The sequence below is a fragment of the Aspergillus nomiae genome, assembly GCF_001204775.2.
Source record: "Aspergillus nomiae NRRL 13137 chromosome Unknown contig00154, whole genome shotgun sequence".
Lineage (NCBI taxonomy): Eukaryota > Fungi > Ascomycota > Eurotiomycetes > Eurotiales > Aspergillaceae > Aspergillus > Aspergillus nomiae.
The window spans coordinates 15,170-39,983 of NW_015378209.1; the positions used below are offsets into that span (position 1 = coordinate 15,170).

Sequence of the window (24,814 nt, forward strand, 5' to 3'; positions counted from 1 at the left end):
CACTATGTGAAACTGAAATGTACGAGTAGTTTATCAAGGTGATTACAGTGTACTTGGTGCAACCCAGGGCCAACAATCCCATTTCAGATGACTGGCGTCCATCCCATTGGACTACATGGTTCTTTTTTGAAGTTGGTTGGCTATCTCCCTACTCCGTACAGGTGTTCCCATATACCTACCATTTCCAGAGCACATTGGCCGGTCTAGTTATTCCGTAGAGAGCGTTCTGTTCCAGAAAGCCGGAACTATTTCTGGGATGTTTTTTGGAGGGGGCCCGGGAAAGGTATCTATCTATCTTAGGTACCTAATTAATAGGACCCACATGGAGCATAATGATAGTAGTATTACCTTTCTAAACATTCGGGAAGTTAAAAGGTATGTACATATAGTACTGTACCTAGCGGCCCCTTTTTCCCACTCTAGAAAAGAAAATCACACCGGGATCAATCCCCTTTTCTCTCTCGAGGCTTCTCATTTACAAATCTCAAATATTTCACGTTATTTGCACCTCATTTCTGCCGGCTAATTTTCTCTCCTCGAAATTTTGTTATCGGATCTATGGTGCTGCTATACCATCAACTGGTTACATCCAGCTTCATTGACAGAAGGAGTCCAAATCAATTTAACCCCACATTAGTTCCTCCGTCCCCGTTTCGTCAGAAAGAAGAATATTACTTCAGATCGGTACGTGTTACCCTGCCCACGGACCACTCCTCAATGTAAAGATGCCAATGAGATACTGTCATTAGTCCTCTCATAACCATTATTTGTTTAACTTACCGTTTCCCAGTAGTTGGATTCTCAAGGTCCGCTCCACTAATAAACTCTTAGCGATTGACTCGCGTTACCACATCCTCGCTTCCATCTACACGGGAAAGCCACATTGACGGCAATTCGACGGGGCAGCTCCCGGAGCCCTCATAGCTGTTTATCTGAAATAGTGATCAGTCTTGGTTTTCTCGAAAAAGATTGCGCAGCGGAACTTCGATTACGATGTATAGCGACCAATGACGATTTAGGAGATAATTATGCCCTTTACGAAACAATTGCGCCAGAGTAACCGGCCATGCGTTGAAGCAAGTATATACTAATAGGGGAGCTAGAGGAGTCGGTATACACTTATTACATGCGGAATTTTTCAAGGCTACCGAGTCGCCCTCATATATCAGCTTCTAGAGTTCGAAGAGGATGAGCAATACGCCAGCCACACATACACATATTTGCAACGTCCCCCATATCCGCGGCGCACTCCAATTCTATAAACTGCAGACCTCTTGGATCCAGGAAGATCCGTCTGTTTCGCTTTGATCATTATCATAGACCTATCCATCTCAAAGTGGCTATCATAAAATAACAACCAAGAGCGAAACCCACGACGGCGAATCGAAAACGCAATACACCGCACGTCGTGTTATTTTAAAAAACACCCCCTCACTCAACCTCTATCAGTTCATATATCATCCCACTTTCCTCTGTGGAATCTGACCGTTTCTGCTGTCGTATTGTTGACACGGCATTGGCCGCCTGGTCCTTGTAAGCATGGCCCATAATTCGGCTTCGGAAGGACATGGACGTCAGTCGAGACCCATGTCGCCAGGATACACGTTCACCGCAGACACAGCAGCTCCACATTTATCCCGAGCCAATTCTTGGAATAGGTTTAAAACCAAAGGCCCTGATACTACCGACCTTACTTCTAGACTTGGAGCGGCAACACCGACAAGGCCCGAGCTTGTCTCAGAGCTGGTTCCGGGCTCCCCTTCAACTAGCCCAGGTGACCATATCCAAGAAGGCCTTGGCAGTTTGAATCGCTGGTCTCAGTCAACGTCATCTAGCAAGGGCTCGCCCATGTATGATAGCTACCATCGAACGATCCCTCCTAAAGCATCTGCCTACGATGATTACACCTCTCCCAAAGGCGGCGCAAGTGCGGAGAGGAGCACTATCCCACACCTACCTCCTCGTGTTGCCGCACCTACGAACGATGAAAGTCCATTGCAAGGGCCCCAGTCTTCGCACTCGATCGGCGCGGGCCACTACATGCGAGTCCTCGAACTTGGAGATCACAGTGATATATCGGCCTTCTCGACAGATGCTATAGATTCTGCTCCATCGCATCAGGATCACGGCTCCACGTCGATTGCTACTAGCCTTTTTCAAAATCCATGGTCGAGATCTGGTACTGATGCACAAGCAGCCAACCGGAGTTCCCAAATGTTTACTGGTAGCGAACATACTCATGGGAAGCGGCGACGAGGCCATTCCCAAAAGGCAATGCTGTCTAAAGCTTTACAGAAAGCCAACACTGCTGTGCTTCTTGACAACGCGGCAAATTTCGAAGGCGCAATGGAAGCCTACAATGATGCCTGTCAGCTACTGCAACATGTTATGCTTAGAAGCAGCGGAGGTGAGGACGAAAAGTCAAAACTTCAGGAAATTGTGAGTCTTGCTTCAGCGATGTCTTTCCCTCCTTTCTTTCGTCTACCTTTTTGGCCTTTCTACTCTTTATACACAGGGACTAAATTTCATAGCGTGACACATACATGATTCGTGTAACGGAATTGCAGCGGATGGATTTCTCATTTACAGAACCCAACAGCAAAGCTCTTCCAGAGCGACCCCTCAGCCAGGAGTCTTACAGTGAAATGTTCCAGTCCATCGAAGAGGATGAGAATGAGGAATCGCATAACGAAAGCGGAAATTCTTTGCAGCGCAGCTCTGACGATCATCAGCCAGTGCTAGACGAAGCAAGGGTATTAGCCTCTAACAGAGTCCCAGCGAGGTGCCAGTCGTTATTGCCTTCTGCAATAGATGATGATCTACATTGCCTGACCCTATCACCACCGGCCACTATACAGAACGATTTTTCTCAGACTGAATCCTTTAGATCAAGCAGGGGTGAACATCTAGAAACGGCGATGCAGTCTGGGTCTGGGCAGGCCTCTAGGACACTAAGCCTAGATGATGATTCGGCGCATCAACTTCGATATAATGACTGGGCTTTACTGAGTACCCATGCGAAAGATGCGTTCGAGTCGACATCCTGGCTTGATACAATCGATGAGTCTGGCGCGTCTTCACCGACTTCCACGCGCTCTAAACTTTCATCTGTGTATTTACGACAGGGGGGGAGCCGCCACTTCAGTCACGGCACAGAGGCTGAATTTGATGCTGCTCTTGATGCCGCTGTTGAGGCTGCTTATGATGAGGGTTTTGAGCCAGCATTTGAGCCAAACGAACAGTATGATGGTGGCATTGATAATGATGACATTGTGGCGAATGCCCGTCGAAATATCGAGCTGGCGAAACAGAAAGTAAGGGAAGCTGAGCATGAAGCGCAAGTGGCAATGGCCCGTGGCCGAGAGGTTCGACATTTGCAGCAGCCGTTTACAATCGACCACTCTTATGGGGTTGACTTGGATTATCTGGACGAGGAAGCTGAGGAGGAGGAGCGTTTATTGGAAGAGATGACCAGGGGTTATATCATGGACGATTTCAACTTTGATCTCCAGTCAAAGTCAGCTCTTCCTCGACAATCCGATTCTAGCAGCTTTCCCGGCAGGACTTGGGAAAGTTCGGCTGTATCCAACACAGCAACCCCCGGAGCAACGTTATCCCAACTTCCAGAAGACTCTGCTCTGCCTGTAGTAAGTGCAATGGCAAAACAGGCGACAGAGCCTCTTTCAACCCAGGCAAATGCTCCTGCCGTTTTACCCAAACCAAACCCTGTCCCGACGCCAGGTCCGAGCGTACGTGCTCGGAGAATGTCTGGTCAGAAAACTACAGAATTAAAGATCGAAACAAAACCTCGCTTGAGAGCAGACTCGGATATATCTAGTCATGGTCAATCCTTGGGACCTGCAGCCCTTCGACCACCCCCACCCCTCCCAAAAGACGAACCTTCAACAAGTTTTCCAATGCAGACAAGCAAAGCCCTAGGTCCTACTCCCGTCTTACGCTCGGGAGTAAGTTTGAACAAACGGAACGCATCTATTGGGTCGTTCACGGAAGATGCTTGGATGAATGCCAGTCTCGACAAGCCAACGACACAGGAAGAAGACAACAATCTTGGGGTCCCAAGAATGCCGTCACCAGCCCGGCCGATAGGCAAAGTGCCGTCAGCACCAGATAACTTAGGGAAGCTGAACTCAGGTGCGAAATCATTTCGAGCAAGGAATGTGTCAGTGCCAGGGACTGATGCCCTAATCGACTCACCAGATACTCCCGGCAGTGCGTTTCCCCCTTTTGATATTCAGAAAGGGGCGGGGATTGCTGCAGGGCCAATTTTGCCCACCCCAACTGGTGCAGCCTTTGCTCCTACTGGTCTTCCAAGTGGGGGACTGTATCTGTTCGACAGCCATATCCACTCACCAACCAATCTCGGATCACCAAATGCGACTGCAACTAATGCGCCTGCGCCCTTAGAACATTGCCCTGAGTCATTTCTCTTGCGCCCATTTTGGCTTATGCGATGCATATATCAAACCATAGCCCACCCTAGTGGTGGCTACTTGACAACCAAACTATTTGTCCCGCGTGATGCCTGGCGTGTGAAAAATGTCAAAATCAAGGCAGTGGAGGAGAAAGTCTCAAATTGTGACTTGTTGACGGCGGCGTTGCTGAAACTGGCTAAGGTTGATACTTACGATGCTGATGCCATCTTGGAAGAAATGCAGTCCCTTGAGACCGTTCTCGACCAGGTTCAGTCTTCGCTATCGAAAAAGCTGAGCGGCGAAGTTGGTGTTCAGGGGGCTATGGCTCTATTCAAAGCCTCTCAGAGCTCAGACGATGCGGCGACCGTTGATACTTTGCCTTCGAAAACTTCCAGCGGGGCCAGCAAATCATATTTAACTTCTTGGCGCAAACTGCGTTCCAAAAATTCTGGATTTGGCGGGACAACATCACAGTCTAGTGTAAAAGAGGCTAGCAGAGATAATCTGATTATCAACTCTCTCCCGATGTCTTCGATACCTAATATCCAACCTGTCAAGCGCAATACAACGCAGCTGCAATTCAATGGACCGAATGCGAACTATATGAGTGCGTTGGCCCGTCTTTGTGATGCTGTTCAGGTGTTAGGTAGGCAACAATCATGCATATCATTATGTCGACCTTCGTTGCTAACTAATTCTGTGGTGTCAGATCAAATCGCTCAACAGGTCGAAGACCCGGGACTAAAGCACTCTTCTCCAACTCTTGTTGGTTTGGAGTTGAGTACTCGTCATGCTGCAGAATTTTTTGGCTTCTATATCTGCCGGTTTGCCTTGAATGATATTGCAATGATGGTTGATAAGTTCATCAAGAGGGGTAGCGAATGGGTACTTATCTAAAAATGAGAGTTGATTGCGTTGCCGTTCCAACAAAACCATTTTTACATGATTTGATTATTTACTTACATAATATCCCCGATTCCTATGACCGGCATTTCTCTCCTTCCATGAACAATGTTAGTGACGATGAAAGCTATGTTACACCAAACAATAATTTGGTCGGCCTTTTTATCGTTTAGAGTTACATAGGGGTTAGCCCTGGACCATGTATCTATCCATTACTGAGCTGTATATATGCTATTCTCATACTTGTTTGATACAATACATATCTACCTGCACGTAAATTCTTGTTGACATTGAGGAAGATACCGCTCCTGGGCCCGGGGAAGGGGGAGAACGCAGATGATGAATATAGTTTAGGTTCACTGCCCTGTAGACCTCAAACAAATTTGCCGTCGTTTTTCTGCATCTCGAATGATTTCTGCTGATAGTTTTAAACTCGGGGCAAGGTGAGCGTATCTCTCAACCTCTGCCACTACTTCTGATATCATCCCATCCACTTGGTCTGCAGGGGGCAGCAAGACAGAAAGCGTTGGAGACATAGTAGCCCCCATAATCAACAGCGTTTGTGACACCATGGACAAAGCTCCCTGCCAAAGATATGGTAGATGGCCTTCGCGGTGGCTTGTTATATTCTCCAGTTGGCGTATTGTGGCTTCTATACACCGCCGGCAGCATTCCTTTACCACTGGATCTGAAGATGTCTGCTCGTTTTCAAACACAGCCAAAATATATGGTCGGTAGATAATTGTCCTGCATGCAAAATATCGAAGCCGTAGAGCAGTCTGGACAGAGTTTGACACAGGTGTACGGGAAAGAGGAAACTGAACAGGTTGGGGCAGACTCTCATACCACTGAGAGAGTTGGTAGTCCAGCTCGGAAACAATAGGTCCAAGCGTCCCAAGAGTTAATGGGCTATCCTTTTGATAAACCATGTGGCTGACACGGTTGAGCAATCTCCTCAATGCAATTTCTGCTAGGAAGTACCATAATTCGTCGCGACCAACAGGCTCATTTTCAGATGAAATTTCACCATTTTCGTCCTCGGCCTCTTGGTCATCTTCGTCATCTTCCTCCTCGAACCCCCCAGGAAGATCAACTAGCTCTTCAAAGTGCACGATCCCTGAATGTGGTAGATCTAGTTCCGCTAGCAAGTCGCTTTCGTAGAGCAGAGCGTTCCAGTATACTCGCACACTTAATTCCTTCCATTGAAGAGGAACACGAGATGGATTGCCAAAAAGTAGCTGTAATTTTAGACTGGCATTTGACAGAAGAGTCCAGGCCTCTAGGGGTCTGACTAGGTAGAATAAATAGGCTGATGCCAATATGATACACTGTGCGGCAGGCACAGAGTTGCGCATCATTACTATAGGGAGAAGGTCCCAAGCTGCCGCAAAATAAGACAGGCCTGGAGCCTCGTTATCTGGTGAGACAGAGGAAATACTCCCATGATGACTAGCACATCCAAGGGCCAATACCAAAAGGACCAGGCAGCTCTCAGGTCCTTCTCGAAGGCCGATGGACACGGCAGTTTTGTAATACCGAGACCATGTATATGGATTAACGCAGGCGTACCAAACATTGACACGTCGAAAGAAATTCCTGATATATATCGTTGCATTTGTTAAGTCCAACTCCTTGGGGGATCTCATCTTAAGGGGCTCACGAGCCATTTCTAGTTGCAATAATGTATGAGGGTCATAGGGGCCAGCCACCAATCCTCGAATCAACGGCCACTGTAGCAGATGTAACGCAGGAGTGGTATGTACCTTTGGCATCGTTGAGATACTCGTGGGTGGGTTAGCCCAAGAGGCGAGTCCAGCAACAGACGTTTTCACGGGCATCACAGCCACGCTGGATGTCTTAACCGGTGCATCTTCACCACCGATGTTGGTATCGTTACTGGTTGCTGGTGACGTTGAGGGTAGTGAGTAATGTGCTGCTATGCTTGATTGCAGGAGTCCCTCGATACGGTTGAGCCTTTCAATGATCAGTTTATCACCGGCATCAAGCTTGATTCCAGGCTCTCTATAGACGCAGTCGGTGTCTAGATCCGTACAGAGCTGGCACTTTGGGCGCGCCCCATTGCATTTTGTTTTCCGCAGGCGGCATATCTGACACTATTACGCTTGCCATTATCCATGATCAATGAATGTCCACGTAGTGAAAATGAAATGGAGGGTGATATAGCAAAGGAAGGGCAACGGAGGGAGAGAAGCATACGGCTATTGTGGCGCGCTTCGGGGATATTCGGCCACATCAGAATTGGATCGCTTTTTCTTACTCGACTGCAAGTCGTCAGAAGCAGCCGCACCGGTGACTGCATCGACTTGAGCATCTCTGTCTCTTTGGGGAGAAGGAGACATGGCTTCAAACTGAGACATTACAACATGGATCGGATGTGAAGCAGAAACAGTCGGTCTTCTGAAAGCAGGTACATCCTACTTGACAGGTTTCAAAGTCTGCCGTTTGTGAGTTTTCATCAGTATGTGTGGGGGACGAGTGAAGTAAGTAGCAGCTGGAATACCATAACCCACAGGATTTGATGCAAGATAAACGGCAGAGTGTCTCATAACTGCATTGGGCGAACGCAAGGGACAGAGGTTCATCTGAGCACTGAATTATCAGGATGCTGGGGTTAAATTAGTTCAGTCGGCAGGCCAGAAGTATTACGGAATAGGCATTTTCTAATTAGATTGACTGATCAATCAGGGCTGGAAAGCGGGGAACTGTGCTTTCCAGCTAATAATGGTTATAATACAGGATATGCTGTTACGCCGGCTATTAGCTTTTTTAAAACATGTATTTTTTGTCTCAGCAAGCTCGGACCTCTTGCGAGGAACGAGCAGGAGAGATACAGACCATCGCAGCGCGTTGGCGTAGAATATAAAGTATGCATTTTTCCCTTTTGCCTTAGGGAAAGTGATCTAATAGTTAGTCGGACTTCTCATAGAGTGGCCTCTATAAATTGCTTAAACCACTTGAATTACCCAATTGCTTAGAACATACAGCCTATGGAGATTGGATGAATAAATATATAGCGTTAATAACTATTGTACGGCTTCATATTACAAGGCGGAACGTAGGATAGTACTAAGTATAGGTACTAGTTAACTATCTAGCATTTAAACCGCTCAATCCACCGAACGAAGCGAGGGGTAGCGGCTTGTAGTAAATTATACGTCTTGGGACGATATGTATCTAAAGTTGGGAATGACAGTACTTAAGATGTATGTAAGCGAAGACAACACAAAAGAAAGAAAGAAAAGAAAAGAGAAAAAAGAAAAGAACTAGAACCCAAAACTATCCCCACAGTTACCATGTACGGAGTATATACTGCGCATAACGGCAGTGGAGGAAGCACGTGCGGGACGCGCTGTTCCTCAAAAAACAAATGACGCGCGACTTGAAGGGGTTACATACAACAACCCATTCTAATTACAACTTCGCTTTCTGTGCACCGTTTACACGATTTCGAGGTTGGCATATCCACTCAATATATCGGAAGAGAGATAAGAAAGCAAGGAAGAAGAAAAAAAGAAGAGGAGGAGGAAAAGAAGAAAAAGGAGGTAAAGTGAAGGAAAAAGAAGCCTAGATTGAAGCTACGGGAACGTCTGTAAAGAAGAACTGAAATCCCTACAAGCATGCCTCGTCCACCAACAAAACGCAATCGGCTAACAACAACAAAGGCGTCCGCAATACCTAAGGGAAAGGCGGAGCCAAGTAACGAGTGTGACGTGAGCGCATCGAATACTTCCAGGCCACCGGCGGCACCTGATAACCAGGACGAGGGGATTTCTTCACAACTGGTATCCAGTGCCCAACAGGGGAACACTTTACGACAATCGAGAAATCAAACACCCCTGGCTAGAAAAAATGAACACGCGATCGAATCTTCTCCAATGGGGGAACGAGGTGCTACAGGCAGCCGGCCACCCACGAGGTCTCGTGGCTACTCGTCTACTCTATCCATGGCTGGACGGAAAGTTGACATGAGTTCAAGGATACCGGGAACGCCTGCTTTCGAGAGCTCAATATTGAGTAACTTTAGACGGCGACCTCGGCAAGCGAGCATTCTGCAAATGATGCAAGCAGAGGATGGATCGTCTGATTTGGACGATGACGACTTTTTGGGTGGCTTGAGCCCCGAGGACGAGTCCACGCCCCTGAATCTTACCCGAGGAAAATCGCTTCTAGTTAGACAGGCCGTATCCCCATCTCCATCCCAGCCTTCATTGCCTTCTAGTGTGGAGTCATTCAAGCGGAAACGTTCTATCGAAGAATGTCAGGTCTCTCAGTCGCCTCCAGTAGTAGCGGAGAACACTCGCAAAGGAAAGTCGCCTCATACCGGAAACGAGGACTCTCTGGAATTAGGCCAATCATTGGAGTCTTTAGAAGCGTTCAATCAGACTATGGCACCGCCTCTGAGCAGCAGTCCCCTATCGAGTCCCGTTGCCCCAGCCTTCACATCAGACTCAGCGCGGCCATTGAATCCTATTAAACAAGGCGCAAGGGTGCACTCAGACCTAACTAATGAGGCGACTACCATCCCCACGGCAACTCTACAAGACCGACTCCTCCCTCGGCGTCGCCAACGGTGCCGTGAACGCCGCGAACGTCGCAACGTGGTTGAGTTAGAACTTCCAAGTGACTCAAGTGGAGATAATACTTCTACTACAGATCAGAATGATGACGAATTGAACTGCTCAACCAGAAGAAGGCGAACTGCCAAGTCAAAGCTAAAACCATACTTCGAAGCTCGACGGGAGAATGAACAAAGGGCTGGAATAGTGGTCAACAAGGGTGATAAGCCCAAGAGCTCCGCAAGGATTACGAAACCCCTAAATCAAGTCCGTGAGAATCATCATGAAACAAACTCTTTCACCAGGCCTCATATACACACAGTCACCGGCGAAGAGAACCAGCTGACCGATATGTCATCGCCATTATCTTCACTGCTGGATTCGGATGCATTGGAGTTCGCCTCACTGTCAGAGTCGCCGTTGTCGGTCGATTTCCTGAGTGAAGAGCTGAGACTGCAGGCGAAGAAATTTGCTGAGGTCGATAAATGGGAAATGGAATTTGAAGATGTCCCTGGTAGCCAAGGCAGTACATTGGAGTAGATAATTCCCTACGCTGAAGTTAGTTGCGATAGTTAACTATGATATGAATGTTGCTGCCGCCAGCTGAACCCAAGCCGAATGACTTGGCCTTTACCCGATGATAAGCGGTGTCACGCGAAGTAAGCCCCGCAAGCGAAACAGATAAAACCCCACCAGAGTTGCTAAGTTCACTTGAAGGCTCTCTGAAAGCCAGGCTCTTCTACACCTCCGTTATTTTTGTGAGTCCTAGCGCAGCTCCCGTTCATTTGCGCAAGTGTACATCATGGCCACTGTGGATGATATACTAGCAGGCAAATATCCGGCTAAATCCCATGCGCGCCGGGTTGCCCAGCTTCTTCAGGCTCGTCATGGGCATGGTGCCCCTGGAGTGATTTACTTAGAAGCTCAGAAAACTCGTCTTATAGAGGATAATGACGAACCGATGCCATTCAGGTAACATTAATTTACTCCTTTCTATCCGAACCGTTGCTCCATAGGCTTAGTGAACTCACCATATCCGGCGACCAGGCAACGGCGTTTCTTTTACTACTTATCAGGTTGCCCGCTTCCAGATTCGTACTTGATCTACGACATTAACGCTGACAAACTCACTCTGTTTATACCTCCTATTGATGCGGAAGAGGTAATCTGGTCAGGGCTTCCCCTCTCCGCGGATGAGGCCATGAAGCTTTACGATGTTGACTGTGTGCTTGCGACGACTGAAATCAATGCCACTCTTCTTTCTATTGGCTCAGCATATGGTGGCAATGCCGTAGCTTTCGCGATTGCAGATCAGGTCTCTAGCGGAACCGAATTTCAAGGATTTGCAGAAACCAGTCTTTCCGTCCTGAAGGAAGCTATTGAAAAGGCGCGCATTGTGAAAGACGGATATGAGATCGCTCTTCTGAGAAAGGCTAATGATATCTCTGCCAAGGCACATGTTGCTGCCATAAAAGCCTCAAAGACTGCGGTAAACGAGCGTGAGATTGAAGGCGCGTTTATCGCGACGTGTATCGCTCATGGTGCTCGTGAGCATCTTATCATCCCATCGTTGCTTGCGGTGCAAACGGGGCCACCCTTCACTATGGCAAGAATGACGATGACCTGACGGACCCTGTAACGAAGCAAAGGAAGAGCAATGTTCTCATTGACGCTGGAGGCGAGTACCGGGCATATTGCTCGGATATAACGCGCGTGTTCCCCTTAGGCGGGAGATTTACAAAAGAAACCCGCCAGATTTATGAGATCGTCCTACAAATGCAGGTAGAATGCATTTCAATGCTTAAAGGAGATGTTCAATGGGAGGATGTGCATGCGCATGCGCACCGTGTTGCCATCAAGGGCTTGCTCGCTTTGGGGATTCTAAATGGCTCCGAGGATGAACTATTTGAGAAGAGAATTAGCGTAGCGTTTTTCCCTCATGGCCTCGGCCACTATCTTGGAATGGATACGCATGACACTGGGGGCAACCCTAACTATGGAGACAAGGATACTATGTTCAAATACCTCCGTGTCAGAGGCCGTTTGCCTGCAGGTTCCGTTGTCACTGTTGAACCAGGTGTAAGTCTATGCAGCCTATTTCCAACTATTGTATTATGTCCTGGTGTGCTAAACTCTGTGTTCTTATAGATCTACTTCTGCCGCTTCATTATCGATCCCTATTCTCAATCCCCAGAGCTAGGGAAGTACATCAATACCACTGTTTTGGAGCGGTATTGGATGGTGGGAGGTGTTCGTATCGAGGATAATATTTATATCACTAAAGATGGCCACGAAAATTTGACCACAGCGCCGAAAGCTATAGAGGAAATGGAAAGCTTGGCCTTGTAGGTAACATCATGATGATGAAATATACAGTGCCGGCACATACGTGGGCCGTGAACCATATTGGAATACATTCTGATCTGGAAGTATCTATATGCCAGAGCTATACTTCCATTTCATGCTATCAGGCTCCACCCTAGCTGGCTAGAAGTCAACTGGTGAAGTTGTTGTGTTGAGTTGAATACACGTTATATGCAGTACCATGGTATAATTGCGTTTTCTTGAAAGAAAACGAAGAGAAAAATGAAAGGATACGAACTCCGCCCTGGTGAATAATATTTATAAACCAGGTTGTTAGACGGGCCCTTGATTGAGGATGATTGCAGGGCCCAGCTACAGACCACTCCTGAGCCGTTTCCTTCCACTCCCCTTGATAGCAGACTCGGATTCAGCTTTATCTTGAGCGCGCTTTTCTTTATGGTCAAGTACCATGCTAAATACATCAAAACAGAACTCGGGAACCTCAAGGCACAGCTTCCTGAATTCCTCTTCAGCTTCATGTCGTAGAACATGGCTTCTTAGAGCCCAGAAAGATGCTACAGGTTTCCGAATCGTAGCATCGTCGGCTGGGGTGTGGGTGTAGACATATCGAGCATAGGCAATCTCACCGTGTGAAGTGCTGTTCACACGGTGAATCTTTGAGTGGGCCAAGGTTTTCAGTGCTGGTATTCCAAGTTTCTCTGCCAATGTGTATACACGTGCGTGTTTCAGTAGTTGCTCACCACTATCATCGGTTTCTCCTACAGCTGCGTCTTCGTCACTCGAGGCATCGGCGAGAGAGCTGGCATAGTTGCGGGTATATTGGAATTGGAGAAAAAAGCCAAAGGCCTCTACATCTTCGTCGGGAAGCTCAATGCGGCGCTATAGAATATTAGCATCAGGGTAAAAGGTCTTCTATAACCCTTTTGATTTGACCCACAGGCCCCGAACCATGAAATACTGCGACTCGCTCAGCAAGGAAGGGTGATTCCAGAAGTAGTTTTTGGTGAGCTGTTAAAGTGGTCTTGGTTTCTCCTTTTCCTATAGTAAGTTCCACAATAGGCGACTTTAAGTATCTAAACGGCATAAGTTGAAGATCCTTGAACAGGGAAGGATGACGATGTTGCGCCATCAGATGTAACAATATAGTAGCCTTACTCGAGAAACTGAAGACCAGGATTTCTTTTTGGAGGCGCCGCTTCTTTCGGTTGGAGCTCCGTTATTTCAGTTGATAGGGGCACATCTTGTGTTATAGCATCATTCGCGTGTTGGCTCGAATCCATGTCTACGTCGCGCGTTTCCGCTTTTTGCGCGTTCCCAGGACCATGGGAGCTATCAAACCCGGAAATCTGCACTTGAGGAATATCCATTGACAACCTAGGTAGTCAAAAGAGAGGGTATCGAAGGAAGGGGTAAAATTCTCAAGGAGATGATAATTCGAGGAGAGAAGGCCAGTCAGAATAACTATTACTGGGAAGTATTGACTAATAGAACTTCAAATAACTATTTCAGTTGATGATTAAACTTTGAAGCGATGGAAATGATTGAGAGATACCTCGAAAATACATAAAGATCTAGATTTACGCGTCAGTCATTATTCAAGGTTAAGACAATGTCACATCATGTAAAAGAGAAGAAAAAATACTTACCTAGTGTACAGAATCCGTATTAGTATGTACATACCAGTATTTATTATACCATGAGTAGCTCTGTGTAGTGATTTTACAGGTCAGTCGATCATGTGAATTCAAAGGCGATGAAGGAGAAGAAGAAGGGGGAGTGAGAACAGGGAAGCCATTTAGGCTATAATCTCTTACCATCATCTCGAGATTTAGCAGACATTGCGTGATCTCAAAGCTTCAAGTATCACCGACTCTAAGCGTCTACAGACAATCACAGTATGGTGATTACTAAGCAAGGTTAGTTATAACTACTATGATCATGGTTAGCTATACTGTTGGTGGTGGTAATAGCACAGTGCCTAGTTATTGTATATATTCATCTTAGCGTCTTGAGAAAAGTATCCCTTCTATGTATAGGCAGTACGACGGTATGTACCCTAACACGTACATCATATCATGTATACAAATATATGTATGTACATTACCTACGGAGTACAATGATTTACCAGAGGTATGTTTATGTAATGGAAATACAAGATGTTCCCCACCTACATCCGACTGAAGAACCCTGGCCTATGACTTTAAATGAAATCGGTGTCGCCCATTAATTTCAATTATCACACACTCAGAGAATTGGGGAAGGGTTCTATGATCCGTACTTCTCTGTCTCAGCTCTGGCAATCTAGGTTCCCTCGAGGTTCTGTTGTTTACAGCTGCTATCCCATACTGTTCTTTGGAGTCACCAGACGAATTCCCTGGATCGCCCAGGCTTCGAGACGTAGCATGGCAACTATTATCCACTCACCTCGGGATCCCAACACCCTGAGTAACTATAATAATTGGGTCTCTACTCATATAACCGCAAATTTCGATATTCTATTCGAACAGAAGAAGCTTGTTGGGAATGTTGTTCATAAGTTCAAGTCCATCACCGACGCAAAATCTACGGAAATCATCTTGGATACGAACCACGTGGATGTCGGTAATGTGAAAGTCGACGGCCAAGCTTCTCGCTGGGAGATCCTTCCCCCGCTGGAGCCGTATGGAGCTGCATTGAAGATTAAGCTTGACCAGGGTGTGGGATTGAACGAGATGGTCGAGGTTGATGTAAGTCGTCCACCAGTTTGCGTATCGTCTAACATGTTGAATCTGACCTGGGCATTTAGATCTCGGTTAAGACGACCGAAAAGTGCACTGCCCTTCAGTGGCTGACACCAGCCCAAACTTCTAATAGGAAACATCCATATATGTGTAAGTTAACCTTTGCTCCTCTCCTGCAACGGGTAGGGATATTAAGGAACTGCTAGGCTTTTCTAACTTGCTACCCTCATATAGTTTCTCAGTGCCAGGCTATCCATGCACGGTCAATTTTCCCGTGCCAGGATACACCAGATGTCAAGTCTACTATTGACTTCAACATCACTTCATCTCTTCCTGTAGTTGCTAGTGGATTGCCTGTTCGAGGCAATAAAGAAAAAGCCCAATCTGGCGGTAAAACTCTGTATCAGTTTCACCAAAAGCTGCCTATCCCAAGTTATCTGTTCGCGTTGGCTAGTGGGTATGGAGATTCAGAATGCCTGCTTGGGTTATAAACTGACTGGTTAATAACAGTGATATCTCGGAAGCTGCAATTGGGCCCCGGAGTGTCGTTGCAACCAGTCCCGACAACCTCAGGGAATGCCAGTGGGAGCTTGAAGCGGACACTGAAAAATTCATGCATGCAATTGAGGTTCGCCCGATTTTGATATATAAGGATGTTATCTCCAGAGCCTGACCTGCATACAGAGAATCGTCTATCCGTATGCTTGGGGCGAGTACAATGTCCTGATCCTCCCCCCTAGCTTTCCATATGGAGGCATGGAAAACCCAATCTTCACCTTTGCGACCCCCAGCATTATCTCAAAGGTATTTCCCGAGATATACCGGTGTCACCTGTCGGTGATTTCCTGACACAGGTTCCTAGGATAGGGAAAATGTCGATGTTATTGCTCACGAACTCGCACATAGCTGGAGTGGTAATCTTGTCACCAATGCCTCATGGGAACATTTCTGGCTGAACGAAGGCTGGACTACTTATCTCGAGAGACGTGTCAGTTTGTTTGTCCCTCAAGCCCTGTCAATCCACTTGATACCACTGACAATTTTACACATACTGACCATGTAAAAGATCCTAGCTGCCGTGTGAGTTCTAACGTTGGCATCCTACGGATCAAATTGCTAATTTGGCATGCAGACATGGTGAAGCTTATCGACATTTCTCAGCCATCATTGGTTGGAAGTCTCTTGCAGATTCTGTGGAGCATTTTGGACATGATCATCCGTTTACTAAGTTAGTCACTGATCTTAAAGGGAAGGACCCTGACGATGCATTCTCAAGCATTCCGTACGAAAAGGGATTCAATTTCTTATTTTACTTAGAAAATCTGATGGGGAAGGACAAGTTTGACCTATTCATTCCTCATGTAGGCGCCCCCCTCCCATTTCTGTCTAGAACGACAGCTTGCTAAAATGCTTCTAGTATTTTACGAAGTTCAAAGGAAGGTCTCTCGATTCGTATGAGTTTAAGGCAACTATGCTCGAATTCTTCCAGCATGATCTGGAAGTCTCCAATCTCTTGAAAAATGTCGATTGGGATGCGTGGTTCTATGCCCCTGGCTTGCCCCCCAAGCCACAATTCGACACGTCCCTCGTTGATGTCGTTTACGAGCTATCTAGCAAATGGAAGTCCCTTCCTAACTCATCCTTTCAGCCTCAGGCAAGCGATATTGAGGGGCTGACAGCAAACCAAATCGTGGTCCTCTTGGAGCAAATTCTTCTGTTCGAGCGGCCACTTACCCCTGAACTGTCGAGGATTCTGGGTGAAGTCTACGGCCTCGCCAAGAGTGAAAACATTGAAGTCGCCAATCTCTATTTCCAAGTAGGGTTAAAGGCCGGCGACGACACCGTGTATAAACCGACGGCAGATCTATTAGGTAGAATTGGTAGGATGAAATTTGTGCGACCTCTGTAAGTATAGCTTGTCTACCACAAGCCATTCCCTAGGCTAACCCCGTCATATAGGTACCGAAACCTGCAAAAGGTTAATCGCCCTCTTGCGATCGACACCTTTGAGAAGAATAAAGATTTCTATCATCCCATCTGTCGCGCGATGGTTGAGAAAGATCTCTTCGGAAAGAGGGAAGAGTAGGTTCGATGGTGACTTTGAGAAGTAGCCCCTACTTAATTGTCTGTGCTCGAGTCTGTTATGGCTGTGGACCCAACAGTTATGCTTGGTTTCGAATTAAGGAGGTTCTATGCTTGTCCAATCTATGTGTGGGGGGGGGGGGGGGGGTGGCTGCCTCTCTTATGCAGTTTAGCAAAAGTCAAAGTATCGCGGTATCTACTTGTATCAGCATATGTTCACTGCCTATACGTAACATGCATAGATGTGGTATGCAACAGTTTACTATTGCGGATAGGGTAAATTTGAATTTAAACAACAGATGAAGAGAAGAGGGCGAAAAAAGTTATTACAAATGAGGTCTTCAGCCAATTATCGCTTGCCTTGGACTAGTTTTTTATCGAATTCAGAGTATCCGAAAACACTGGGTTTATCGCCAGTTCGCTGGCATAGTTGAAAGACGAGATCCGCCTCGCTTACCTGAGAAAGCTCCGAAGTTACTCGCCGCATATATGCAACGACCAGAGCTATTTTCGTCCAATCCAGTTCCTTCCCATCTGGTCCGGTATGGTTTGCTTTCCATAAATTTCTCCAGATAGCGGCACCTAGCACGGCGTCTCCTTTAACAAGGCCCTCATCATAGGCCGCAAGAACACCTCTCCACTGGATGAAGAGGTCTTTGAGAAACTTGTTCCGGATTGTACGACTAGTGAACCCATGTAGGACGTCCATGCGGTGCTCAGCATTATGCGAGAAGTGGTCAATCAGATGTCGGGAATAAGTCTGAAAGCTCTCGTACGACGGTAAGACTCGCAAGCGGACAGTTAGAAGGTACATGTGCAAAAAAGTAATTTGAGACCAAGTTGAGAAGGTTGGTATGAGGCCTAGGTCTGATAATGACCACGGGCATTAGTTTTCACTAATCAAGGTCGGTCAATATTAGGGAAACAAACCTTCATACCACCATCCTTTCCCAACTCCGAGATCTTCGCCGGCTTCAGTTTTAGGGACTTGGGCGCCCTTTTGAGATGCCTGAGGTATACTGTAATCTGCTTGACTAGAGCAGGCCTCGAAAAGTTTTTGTGTCATTCCATACGCCACGTATGTCTCAGCAGTGGTCCCGGGACGGGGCATAATCACTCGGGATAATCGCGAAGAAGCCCGGCGAGTCGGTAAACAAGGACTGGGGAATACAGAAACATTTCGCGGGTGACGTTGACCATAGCGACCGTTTGCGAGGGGCGCGGGAACGAGAAACACCGAGCAGGGAGTGGAACCCTGATAGCGCGCAAAAGACGTTGTGCATATTGTACGTTGCGACGAGACAGACGATCTAATTGCGGCTACCTGGGAATTTTTAGTCTGTCTGCACGATGACTTTCAGTTCTTAGATGGGGGAATGTACTTGACGTCCTGAGCACCGGGGATAGCAAAGATCCCGCAACCTTGCAGTGTACATGAATTTGGGAGGCATATCTAATAGAGAAAAACCGAGCATCAAACCGTGACCGATTCACGCGTTAGTCGCAAATATTTATGGGTGGCCCTGCGGAGTCTGCCAATCTCCATCTTGTACAAGTGATGAGTAAGCTGCGTTTGCATTGTTTGCTGCTGTATAATGATAACACGACTCTTCCTGATTGGATACGGCTACTAGAACCTCTATGTAGGTAGTAATAAATGGTCGAGTCCAATTACGCATGGACCACATTATCGTAGAGACGCTATTCATCCCCTGATCATAGACATGGTAAATGAAATTGTCGAATCTGAGGTAGCTTGAATCGCATGCCTTCATGAAGAGGACCGGCAGGGTGCTGAGACCAATGAAAGTTAGCGTACTATCCAATTAGCCAGCTCCGATACAAGTAAGTCTGACAATTGATATGTGGTGCTAAGAGTCAGAGTATCCTGTCACAGAGGGCCTGCCTGGTAAGGGCCGTTGTAAAACGAGACAGCGATGGCCGAGCTAGTCAAAGAGTGCTAAGATAATAGTTCCTTTGGTCCTTGTTATGTCCTTTCCGGCGCACCCTATGTGGAAGTGCGCAATGTCGAGGACGGATAGGATTTTACTATCATCTCATAGTTGCCTTTTCTAATCCCCTAGAGTGACTCGTTCTAAACGCTTTTCGCGAAGAGGAAGAATCTCCGAAAGCCTATTAGGGTCACGCATAGCGGCGGGAACATCATCTCTCGTTGTCGCTAGAGTCTGTAAAGCAACTATTAGCCTCCTCGGGTCGATGCAGCGCAACCTCTATCCATCCACTCTTCTTTATATTTTAGAATTCCATTGGCGGGAAGGAAATACCTGTCGAACTGTTTCATAGTCTAATTCCTTGGACTGGAACTCTCTGATCACCTCCAAGTTCTCGAAGTCGATATATACCCTCGTATCCCTAAGCCGAAACAGAACATTGTCGAGTCGTAGGAAGAATCTCGATAGTAACAGTAGCCTGGCTGGCATAACGCGAATTTTACAGGATAGCATAGTGATGCCGTTATCAGCGAGTTCGTCTTCGTATAATATGACCTCATCAAAAAAGAGTATGGGATCCGGTCGTTTTAATAGTTCTAAGGGGATGGATCTTGTCGTTGGTTCAAATGACCGACCATTAGCCTGAACGGTGCCCGTATAGTCTGTGGTGTAGGACCAGTCAAAGGGCTTTACAACCTCCTTGATGCCCTCATGTGTCTTTTCTCTGCGTACTAGTTAATAACCTATCGCCAAGGGGTCCTTATGCAAAGGATCCTTAGTACCTGCTTCTCTGCCACTCTTTCGAATAAGCGACTTTGAGCATCGATGCACCAGTTTTGTCCACGCGATCCAGGGCGTCATACGCGTTGAAGTTGATTTCCCAGCGGCTTTTCTCATGCTGAATTGTGACAAAGTTGTCACCGAAGATCATTTCTGGCGGTGCAATTCCTAGCCTTTTTGTCATGTCTTCAATCGGCTCAGCTTTTAGTATCGGCCGCTTTTCTGTAGTGATCTTGAAGCCTTGCACGGAAATGGTGTTAGGTTTTTGAGCAGCGATGGATACCGCAGCTGGATTCCCCATGGCGAATGCAGGCACGCGAGAGCTGCTAGAACACATATTGAGCAAGTATTACGAATGAATAGATAGCAGGAAGTGCCTTGACTCCAGGGGTTCCTTATCGAAGTCACCATTTGCGGAGGATTGATTAACCCCGCGGTGTCGGAGAAAGAGGTAGTCCGAGGCGTTGCCGTGGTGACATGCTGAGGAGCGTGATGTGATCAACAGAAATGCCCAGGATACTTGATTTGATTCGCTTCAAATTCCTTGTCGACAACAGCAGCACCTTGCAGCCTCAATAATGTCTATGTAAACCACACAATTGCTACACAGCTGCCTTTTTGTTTCTTCCTATACTTTAATCATTACTTTCCTATAGACTACTCGCCCTCCCCCCTTGACGTTTTAGCCATGACCACGAAGACCTTGGAAAGCCGCTTCGAACATCTATCAGTCAAGGATGAGAATGTATCAAACAACAGCTGTGGAACCTATGCGAAGAATAAAGTAAGTGCTGCCGCTTCACTGCACAGTGCATGAAGTGTTTCCTTACTCACCTTGGTGATTAGGGCTCTCTGTCAACAGCTGTCTCCCTGTCTGGACTTGGGACCACGGCACAGTTGAACAATGGCGCCAATCGGTCGAATCTGCTCAAGCTGGCTCTGCAGAATACGAATGATAATAAGGTCAATTCGATAAATGTTAGTTCATCCCCTGCCAAGGGTACACTATCGCATCGCAACGTAGATGAAAACGGTGACCAACGCCAACCATCGCTTTACGACCAACCAGCACCGAAGAAGCTACATCTGGGAATGTTTGAAATAGGAAAACCCTTGGGTAAGGGTAAATTTGGTCGTGTCTATCTAGCTAAGGAACGATCATCCGGGTTTGTGTGCGCTCTTAAGGTCTTGCACAAGTCTGAATTGCAACAGGGTGGGGTGCAAAAGCAGGTCCGAAGGGAGATTGAAATCCAGAGCAACTTGCGCCACCCGAATGTTTTAAGACTCTATGGCCACTTCCAAGACAGCAAGCGAATTTTTCTGATCCTTGAATTTGCCGGCCGGGGAGAGCTGTATAAACACCTGAGAAAAGAACATCGATTTCCGGAGTGGAAGGCTGCCCAGTATATTGCCCAGATGGCTGCTGCTTTGAAATATCTGCATAAGAAACATGTCATGCACCGTGACATAAAACCAGAGAATATCCTCGTCGGGATCCATGGTGAAATCAAGATCAGTGATTTTGGGTGGAGTGTCCACGCACCCAACAACAGGAGGCAGACAATGTGCGGAACGCTTGATTATCTGCCACCCGAGATGCTCAAGCCAGGCTCGCAGGACAATTACTACAGTGAAAAAGTTGATTTGTGGAGCTTAGGTGTGCTGACTTACGAATTTTTGGTCGGAGAAGCTCCATTTGAGGATACTCCTGTCATGACACAAAGACGGATTGCACGAGCAGACATGACAGTTCCTTCCTTTGTGAGCCCCGAGGCAAAAGACTTGATCAAAAGAGTATGTTTCAACCTCTGGAAGGCAACTGAATGTCACCTCACATGCTTACTCCTTATAGTTACTTGTTCTTGATCCTGAGAAGCGTATTTCGCTAGATGAAATCCAAAAACACCCTTGGATACTTAAGCACTGTCTAAAAGACGACCGAGTTACGAAAAGAAGTTCTGGCTCCTCAAAGGAAGGTAAAGTATGAGGTGTTATCCATGCATTTCAGCGGGGTTTTGGAGTTCTGAGATTTTTTTAACTCCCAAAGGAGTTTACTTTGGATTGATGGAGTTCCTTGGGTTCATTTGCTTTTATGAAGGAGTCTCGAATATGGTGTTAATTGTTATCTTCGCTCTGGTTACATGGAACATAATATACATGGAAGTTTCGGACTGAAAAATTGAACAGCAAGTGGAGTAGTATCAGGTAGGTTAGAGACCACGAGGTGTCATCGGTAAATTTCATCAAACGGCCGAGTGTCTCTGAAGCAGCTATCCCAAACTTCGTTTACAACCCTCTCGGCGTGAGCGTCATCCTTGCATGCAGGCCTTGCCCGCACCGACAAAATCGCTCTTCTTTTGACACATTCCTGATGTTGTTGTGTGAATCGCCATTGACCTCGTCGAAAGAACTCCCGCGCCCATCTGCATTCCCCACTAAGTGAGCTGGCCCGTATCTGAACTATAGTCAGCAAAATCCCTGTAAAGGATTCTCAGTTTTTGGTACCTCAGTACACGCTGCATGCCTCAAGTTATCTGCCCAGTTAACTTTAAATCTCAAGTGATCATAAGCATGGACCATTTCGTGAGCCATTGTGTCCTCGAGATGCCCTTGGTCTTTCATCTCATTTGCGCAAAGCAGGATCCCAAAGTCCGGATCAAAGCCTCCCGCTTTCCTATTCGTACACCGACGACAGTAGATATTGTGACTAGATAGGTCACCTCCGAGTTGTCGAATGTTATCGCTCAGATAACGAATTACAGGGCCTAAAGTGCGAGCATTTTAGCAACTATCGGGTCTTCTAGAAGCTGTTCGAAATGGGATATAAGAACTCACTCCACTGCAGAAGGTAATCACGCTGGTCCTCGCAACGCTTGCAATCTGCGGCTTCATTTCGAATGTCCCTCGCGACACGAAACTGTTCGACCCCTTCATCTGACATTTTCCCCGTCAAGATTGCAAAGATATTGCGCCATTGTGTCCATGTGTCGTCTCCTGGTAGAAACCCAGTACTATGAGTACTTACTGGAGGTTCTGAGGTCGTAGACTGTTGTGACCCTGACATCTTGGAGGAAACAAATTGAGTCCAACAAACTCACCCCGTCTTAACATGCTGAAGCTCAGCATGCGGAAGAGAGTTTCGCCGATGCTCTCCGCACAACCTGGCGGTAATAATTGGCAGTATATTTATAGCAATCGCATGGGTGACTCCGACTCCGGACCTTGCTTGGCTTTCAGGAGAGAGAAGCGCCTAAAGCCTAGAAGCAGCATCTCATTTTTTGGATACAGTGTACGATAAGTGCTCTTGCATGTTAGGTTTTGGCTATATTAGGGGTCCCAAGTTACCATGGCCTCTCGACGTCTCACAATCGTTATCAAATTAGGTGCGGGGATCAGTCCAACTTAACAATGCACCTAGTTTTAGAGAATATCAACTTATGATTTTCCAACAGGGACGAGTTCCATAGTAGATGAAAGCACTCATGAGCCGATACTTTCAATTCTCACTCTGATAGTTGAAACTGCAGCCAAGCTTCGCCGGGATGGCCACAATGTTGTTCTTGTTTCCTCGGGGGCTGTCGGAGTGGGGTTGCGGAGGATGGATGTCGAAGAAAGACCCAAGAGTTTGCCTCGCATTCAGGTATGGACAATTATATGTGCTGTCAGTCAAAGAACATTCACTCATAGTATTTGCCAGGCACTCGCGGCTGTTGGACAATGCAGACTCATGAGCCTCTGGGATGGTTTATTTTCGCACCTTCGTTTACCTGTGGCTCAGGTTCTCTTGACTAGGAATGACATAGCAGATGTAAGGCCTAAGTGCTCATAAATGATATGGTAAGCGACATCTAACTTATACCAAGAGAACACAATATGTCAACGCCCAAAATACTTTTTCACAGCTTTTTGATATGGGTGTTATCCCTATCGTCAATGAAAACGATACTATAGCTGTTTCGGTAAAGCCTCAGCCCAAAATTATGTCAGTACGATGGAACCTAATTATACGCTTTATCTAGGAAATCAAATTTGGTGATAACGACACACTGTCGGCCATAACAGCTGCCATGGTCAAGGCCGACTACCTATTTTTGATGACGGATGTTGACTGTCTGTATACTGCTAATCCACGCCACAACCCAAATGCAAGTCCCATCGAAGTTGTCTCAGATATATCCTCGTTGGAGGCTGATGTATCCTCAGCTGGATCGTCCCTTGGGACTGGGGGTATGAGCACTAAAATTGTCGCTGCAAAATTAGGAACTAGCGCTGGCGTAACGACGATTATCACCAAGAGCTCGAAACCTGGAAACGTTCATGAGATTGTAAAATATCTCCAGCAGGTTAAGCAAGAAGAAAATGCACCCATACCAATGAATGGAGCTGTCACTGAAGTACCCCCTCTGCATACACGCTTCCTTCCTTCTGATCATCCGGTTCAATCCAGGACATTCTGGCTGCTCCACGGTCTGAAGCCCCATGGAACCATATTCATTGACTACGGCGCATACAGTGCCCTCCAGAAGAAAGCCAGTCTCCTACCAGCAGGCGTTGTGGGTGTGGATGGTCATTTTGCACAACAGGAAGCAGTACGTTTGGTTGTAGTACAGAGGCTCTCCCCTGATTCATTGAATGGCGATTTTCTCCACCACGGCCAGGAGCCCAAAGAGGTCGGGCGTGCACTGGTCAACTACGGCAGCCTCGAAATCGAGCGCATCAAAGGGCACAGGAGTACTCAAATTCAAACTTTGCTCGGATACGCAGATAGTGAATATGTCGCCCTTCGAGAAAATATCTCCTTCTTTCAACAGGATGATCCTCCATTGCGGTAGCCAACCGTTGGTTTAGGTAAATGAATTAACCGCTCTGCCTAGCTTTCATACTATGGCTTCTTACCCTGCATATAGTGCCATCAGGGCGATTTTATATCCTAGGATAACATTATGATACATGATCTCTTTCAAGGTTTATGCTTACAACAGCACTGTATATAGATGAGTAAGGGCTTCCATGAGCGTTCCAGTTCTCAGATACTATAGAAA

At 46.8% G+C, this 24,814-nt stretch overlaps 10 protein-coding genes across 10 annotated transcripts; 5 read left to right on the forward strand and 5 right to left on the reverse strand.

The window, feature by feature from the left end:
- Positions 1-1,539: 1,539 nt before the first annotated feature.
- Positions 1,540-5,330, forward strand: ANOM_005743 (uncharacterized protein; the record flags this gene model as incomplete). The annotated part of the gene is made up of 3 exons (XM_015551000.1): positions 1,540-2,439; positions 2,532-5,079; positions 5,143-5,330. 3 exons carry the CDS (start codon positions 1,540-1,542, stop codon positions 5,328-5,330), a joined length of 3,636 nt encoding a protein of 1,211 aa, XP_015406426.1.
- Positions 5,331-5,692: 362 nt separating this feature from the next.
- ANOM_005744 (putative C6 finger domain protein) lies at positions 5,693-7,696 on the reverse strand (the record flags this gene model as incomplete). The annotated part of the gene is made up of 2 exons (XM_015551001.1): positions 5,693-7,377; positions 7,615-7,696. 2 exons carry the CDS (start codon positions 7,694-7,696, stop codon positions 5,693-5,695), a joined length of 1,767 nt encoding a protein of 588 aa, XP_015406425.1.
- A 1,278-nt stretch (positions 7,697-8,974) lies between these two features.
- ANOM_005745 (uncharacterized protein) lies at positions 8,975-10,453 on the forward strand (the record flags this gene model as incomplete). The annotated part of the gene is made up of 1 exon (XM_015551002.1): positions 8,975-10,453. The coding sequence occupies one exon, from the start codon at positions 8,975-8,977 to the stop codon at positions 10,451-10,453; it is 1,479 nt and encodes a 492-aa protein (XP_015406424.1).
- Positions 10,454-10,705: 252 nt separating this feature from the next.
- Positions 10,706-12,340, forward strand: ANOM_005746 (aminopeptidase P family protein). Its single transcript, XM_015551003.1, has 4 exons — positions 10,706-10,885; positions 10,961-11,412; positions 11,466-11,992; positions 12,062-12,340. Exons 1-4 carry the CDS (start codon positions 10,716-10,718, stop codon positions 12,260-12,262), a joined length of 1,350 nt encoding a protein of 449 aa, XP_015406423.1. The 5' UTR covers positions 10,706-10,715; the 3' UTR covers positions 12,263-12,340.
- A 249-nt stretch (positions 12,341-12,589) lies between these two features.
- On the reverse strand, positions 12,590-13,605 carry ANOM_005747 (uncharacterized protein; the record flags this gene model as incomplete). Its single annotated transcript, XM_015551004.1, has 3 exons — positions 12,590-13,117; positions 13,176-13,311; positions 13,394-13,605. 3 exons carry the CDS (start codon positions 13,603-13,605, stop codon positions 12,590-12,592), a joined length of 876 nt encoding a protein of 291 aa, XP_015406422.1.
- A 900-nt stretch (positions 13,606-14,505) lies between these two features.
- ANOM_005748 (bifunctional aminopeptidase/epoxide hydrolase) lies at positions 14,506-17,092 on the forward strand (the record flags this gene model as incomplete). Its single annotated transcript, XM_015551005.1, has 9 exons — positions 14,506-14,964; positions 15,024-15,108; positions 15,193-15,415; positions 15,469-15,586; positions 15,643-15,762; positions 15,821-16,017; positions 16,091-16,319; positions 16,376-16,863; positions 16,918-17,092. 9 exons carry the CDS (start codon positions 14,506-14,508, stop codon positions 17,042-17,044), a joined length of 2,046 nt encoding a protein of 681 aa, XP_015406421.1. The 3' UTR covers positions 17,045-17,092.
- A 113-nt stretch (positions 17,093-17,205) lies between these two features.
- On the reverse strand, positions 17,206-18,551 carry ANOM_005749 (uncharacterized protein; the record flags this gene model as incomplete). The annotated part of the gene is made up of 3 exons (XM_015551006.1): positions 17,206-17,907; positions 17,971-18,364; positions 18,423-18,551. Coding segments are annotated over 3 exons (1,008 nt in total), but the record flags the coding sequence as incomplete, so codon positions are not given.
- A 561-nt stretch (positions 18,552-19,112) lies between these two features.
- ANOM_005750 (TIP41 family protein) lies at positions 19,113-20,109 on the reverse strand (the record flags this gene model as incomplete). The annotated part of the gene is made up of 3 exons (XM_015551007.1): positions 19,113-19,226; positions 19,326-19,716; positions 19,775-20,109. The coding sequence occupies 3 exons, from the start codon at positions 20,107-20,109 to the stop codon at positions 19,113-19,115; spliced, it is 840 nt and encodes a 279-aa protein (XP_015406434.1).
- Positions 20,110-20,367: 258 nt separating this feature from the next.
- ANOM_005751 (uncharacterized protein) lies at positions 20,368-24,604 on the forward strand (the record flags this gene model as incomplete). The annotated part of the gene is made up of 7 exons (XM_015551008.1): positions 20,368-20,556; positions 20,619-21,566; positions 21,625-21,748; positions 23,288-23,412; positions 23,470-23,580; positions 23,636-23,731; positions 23,792-24,604. Coding segments are annotated over 7 exons (2,391 nt in total), but the record flags the coding sequence as incomplete, so codon positions are not given.
- On the reverse strand, positions 21,881-22,886 carry ANOM_005752 (mitochondrial inner membrane protease ATP23). The gene is made up of 3 exons (XM_015551009.1): positions 22,608-22,886; positions 22,278-22,537; positions 21,881-22,227 (listed from the first exon to the last, which is right to left on the reverse strand). The coding sequence occupies exons 1-3, from the start codon at positions 22,834-22,836 to the stop codon at positions 22,000-22,002; spliced, it is 717 nt and encodes a 238-aa protein (XP_015406418.1). The 5' UTR covers positions 22,837-22,886; the 3' UTR covers positions 21,881-21,999.
- Positions 24,605-24,814: the final 210 nt, after the last annotated feature.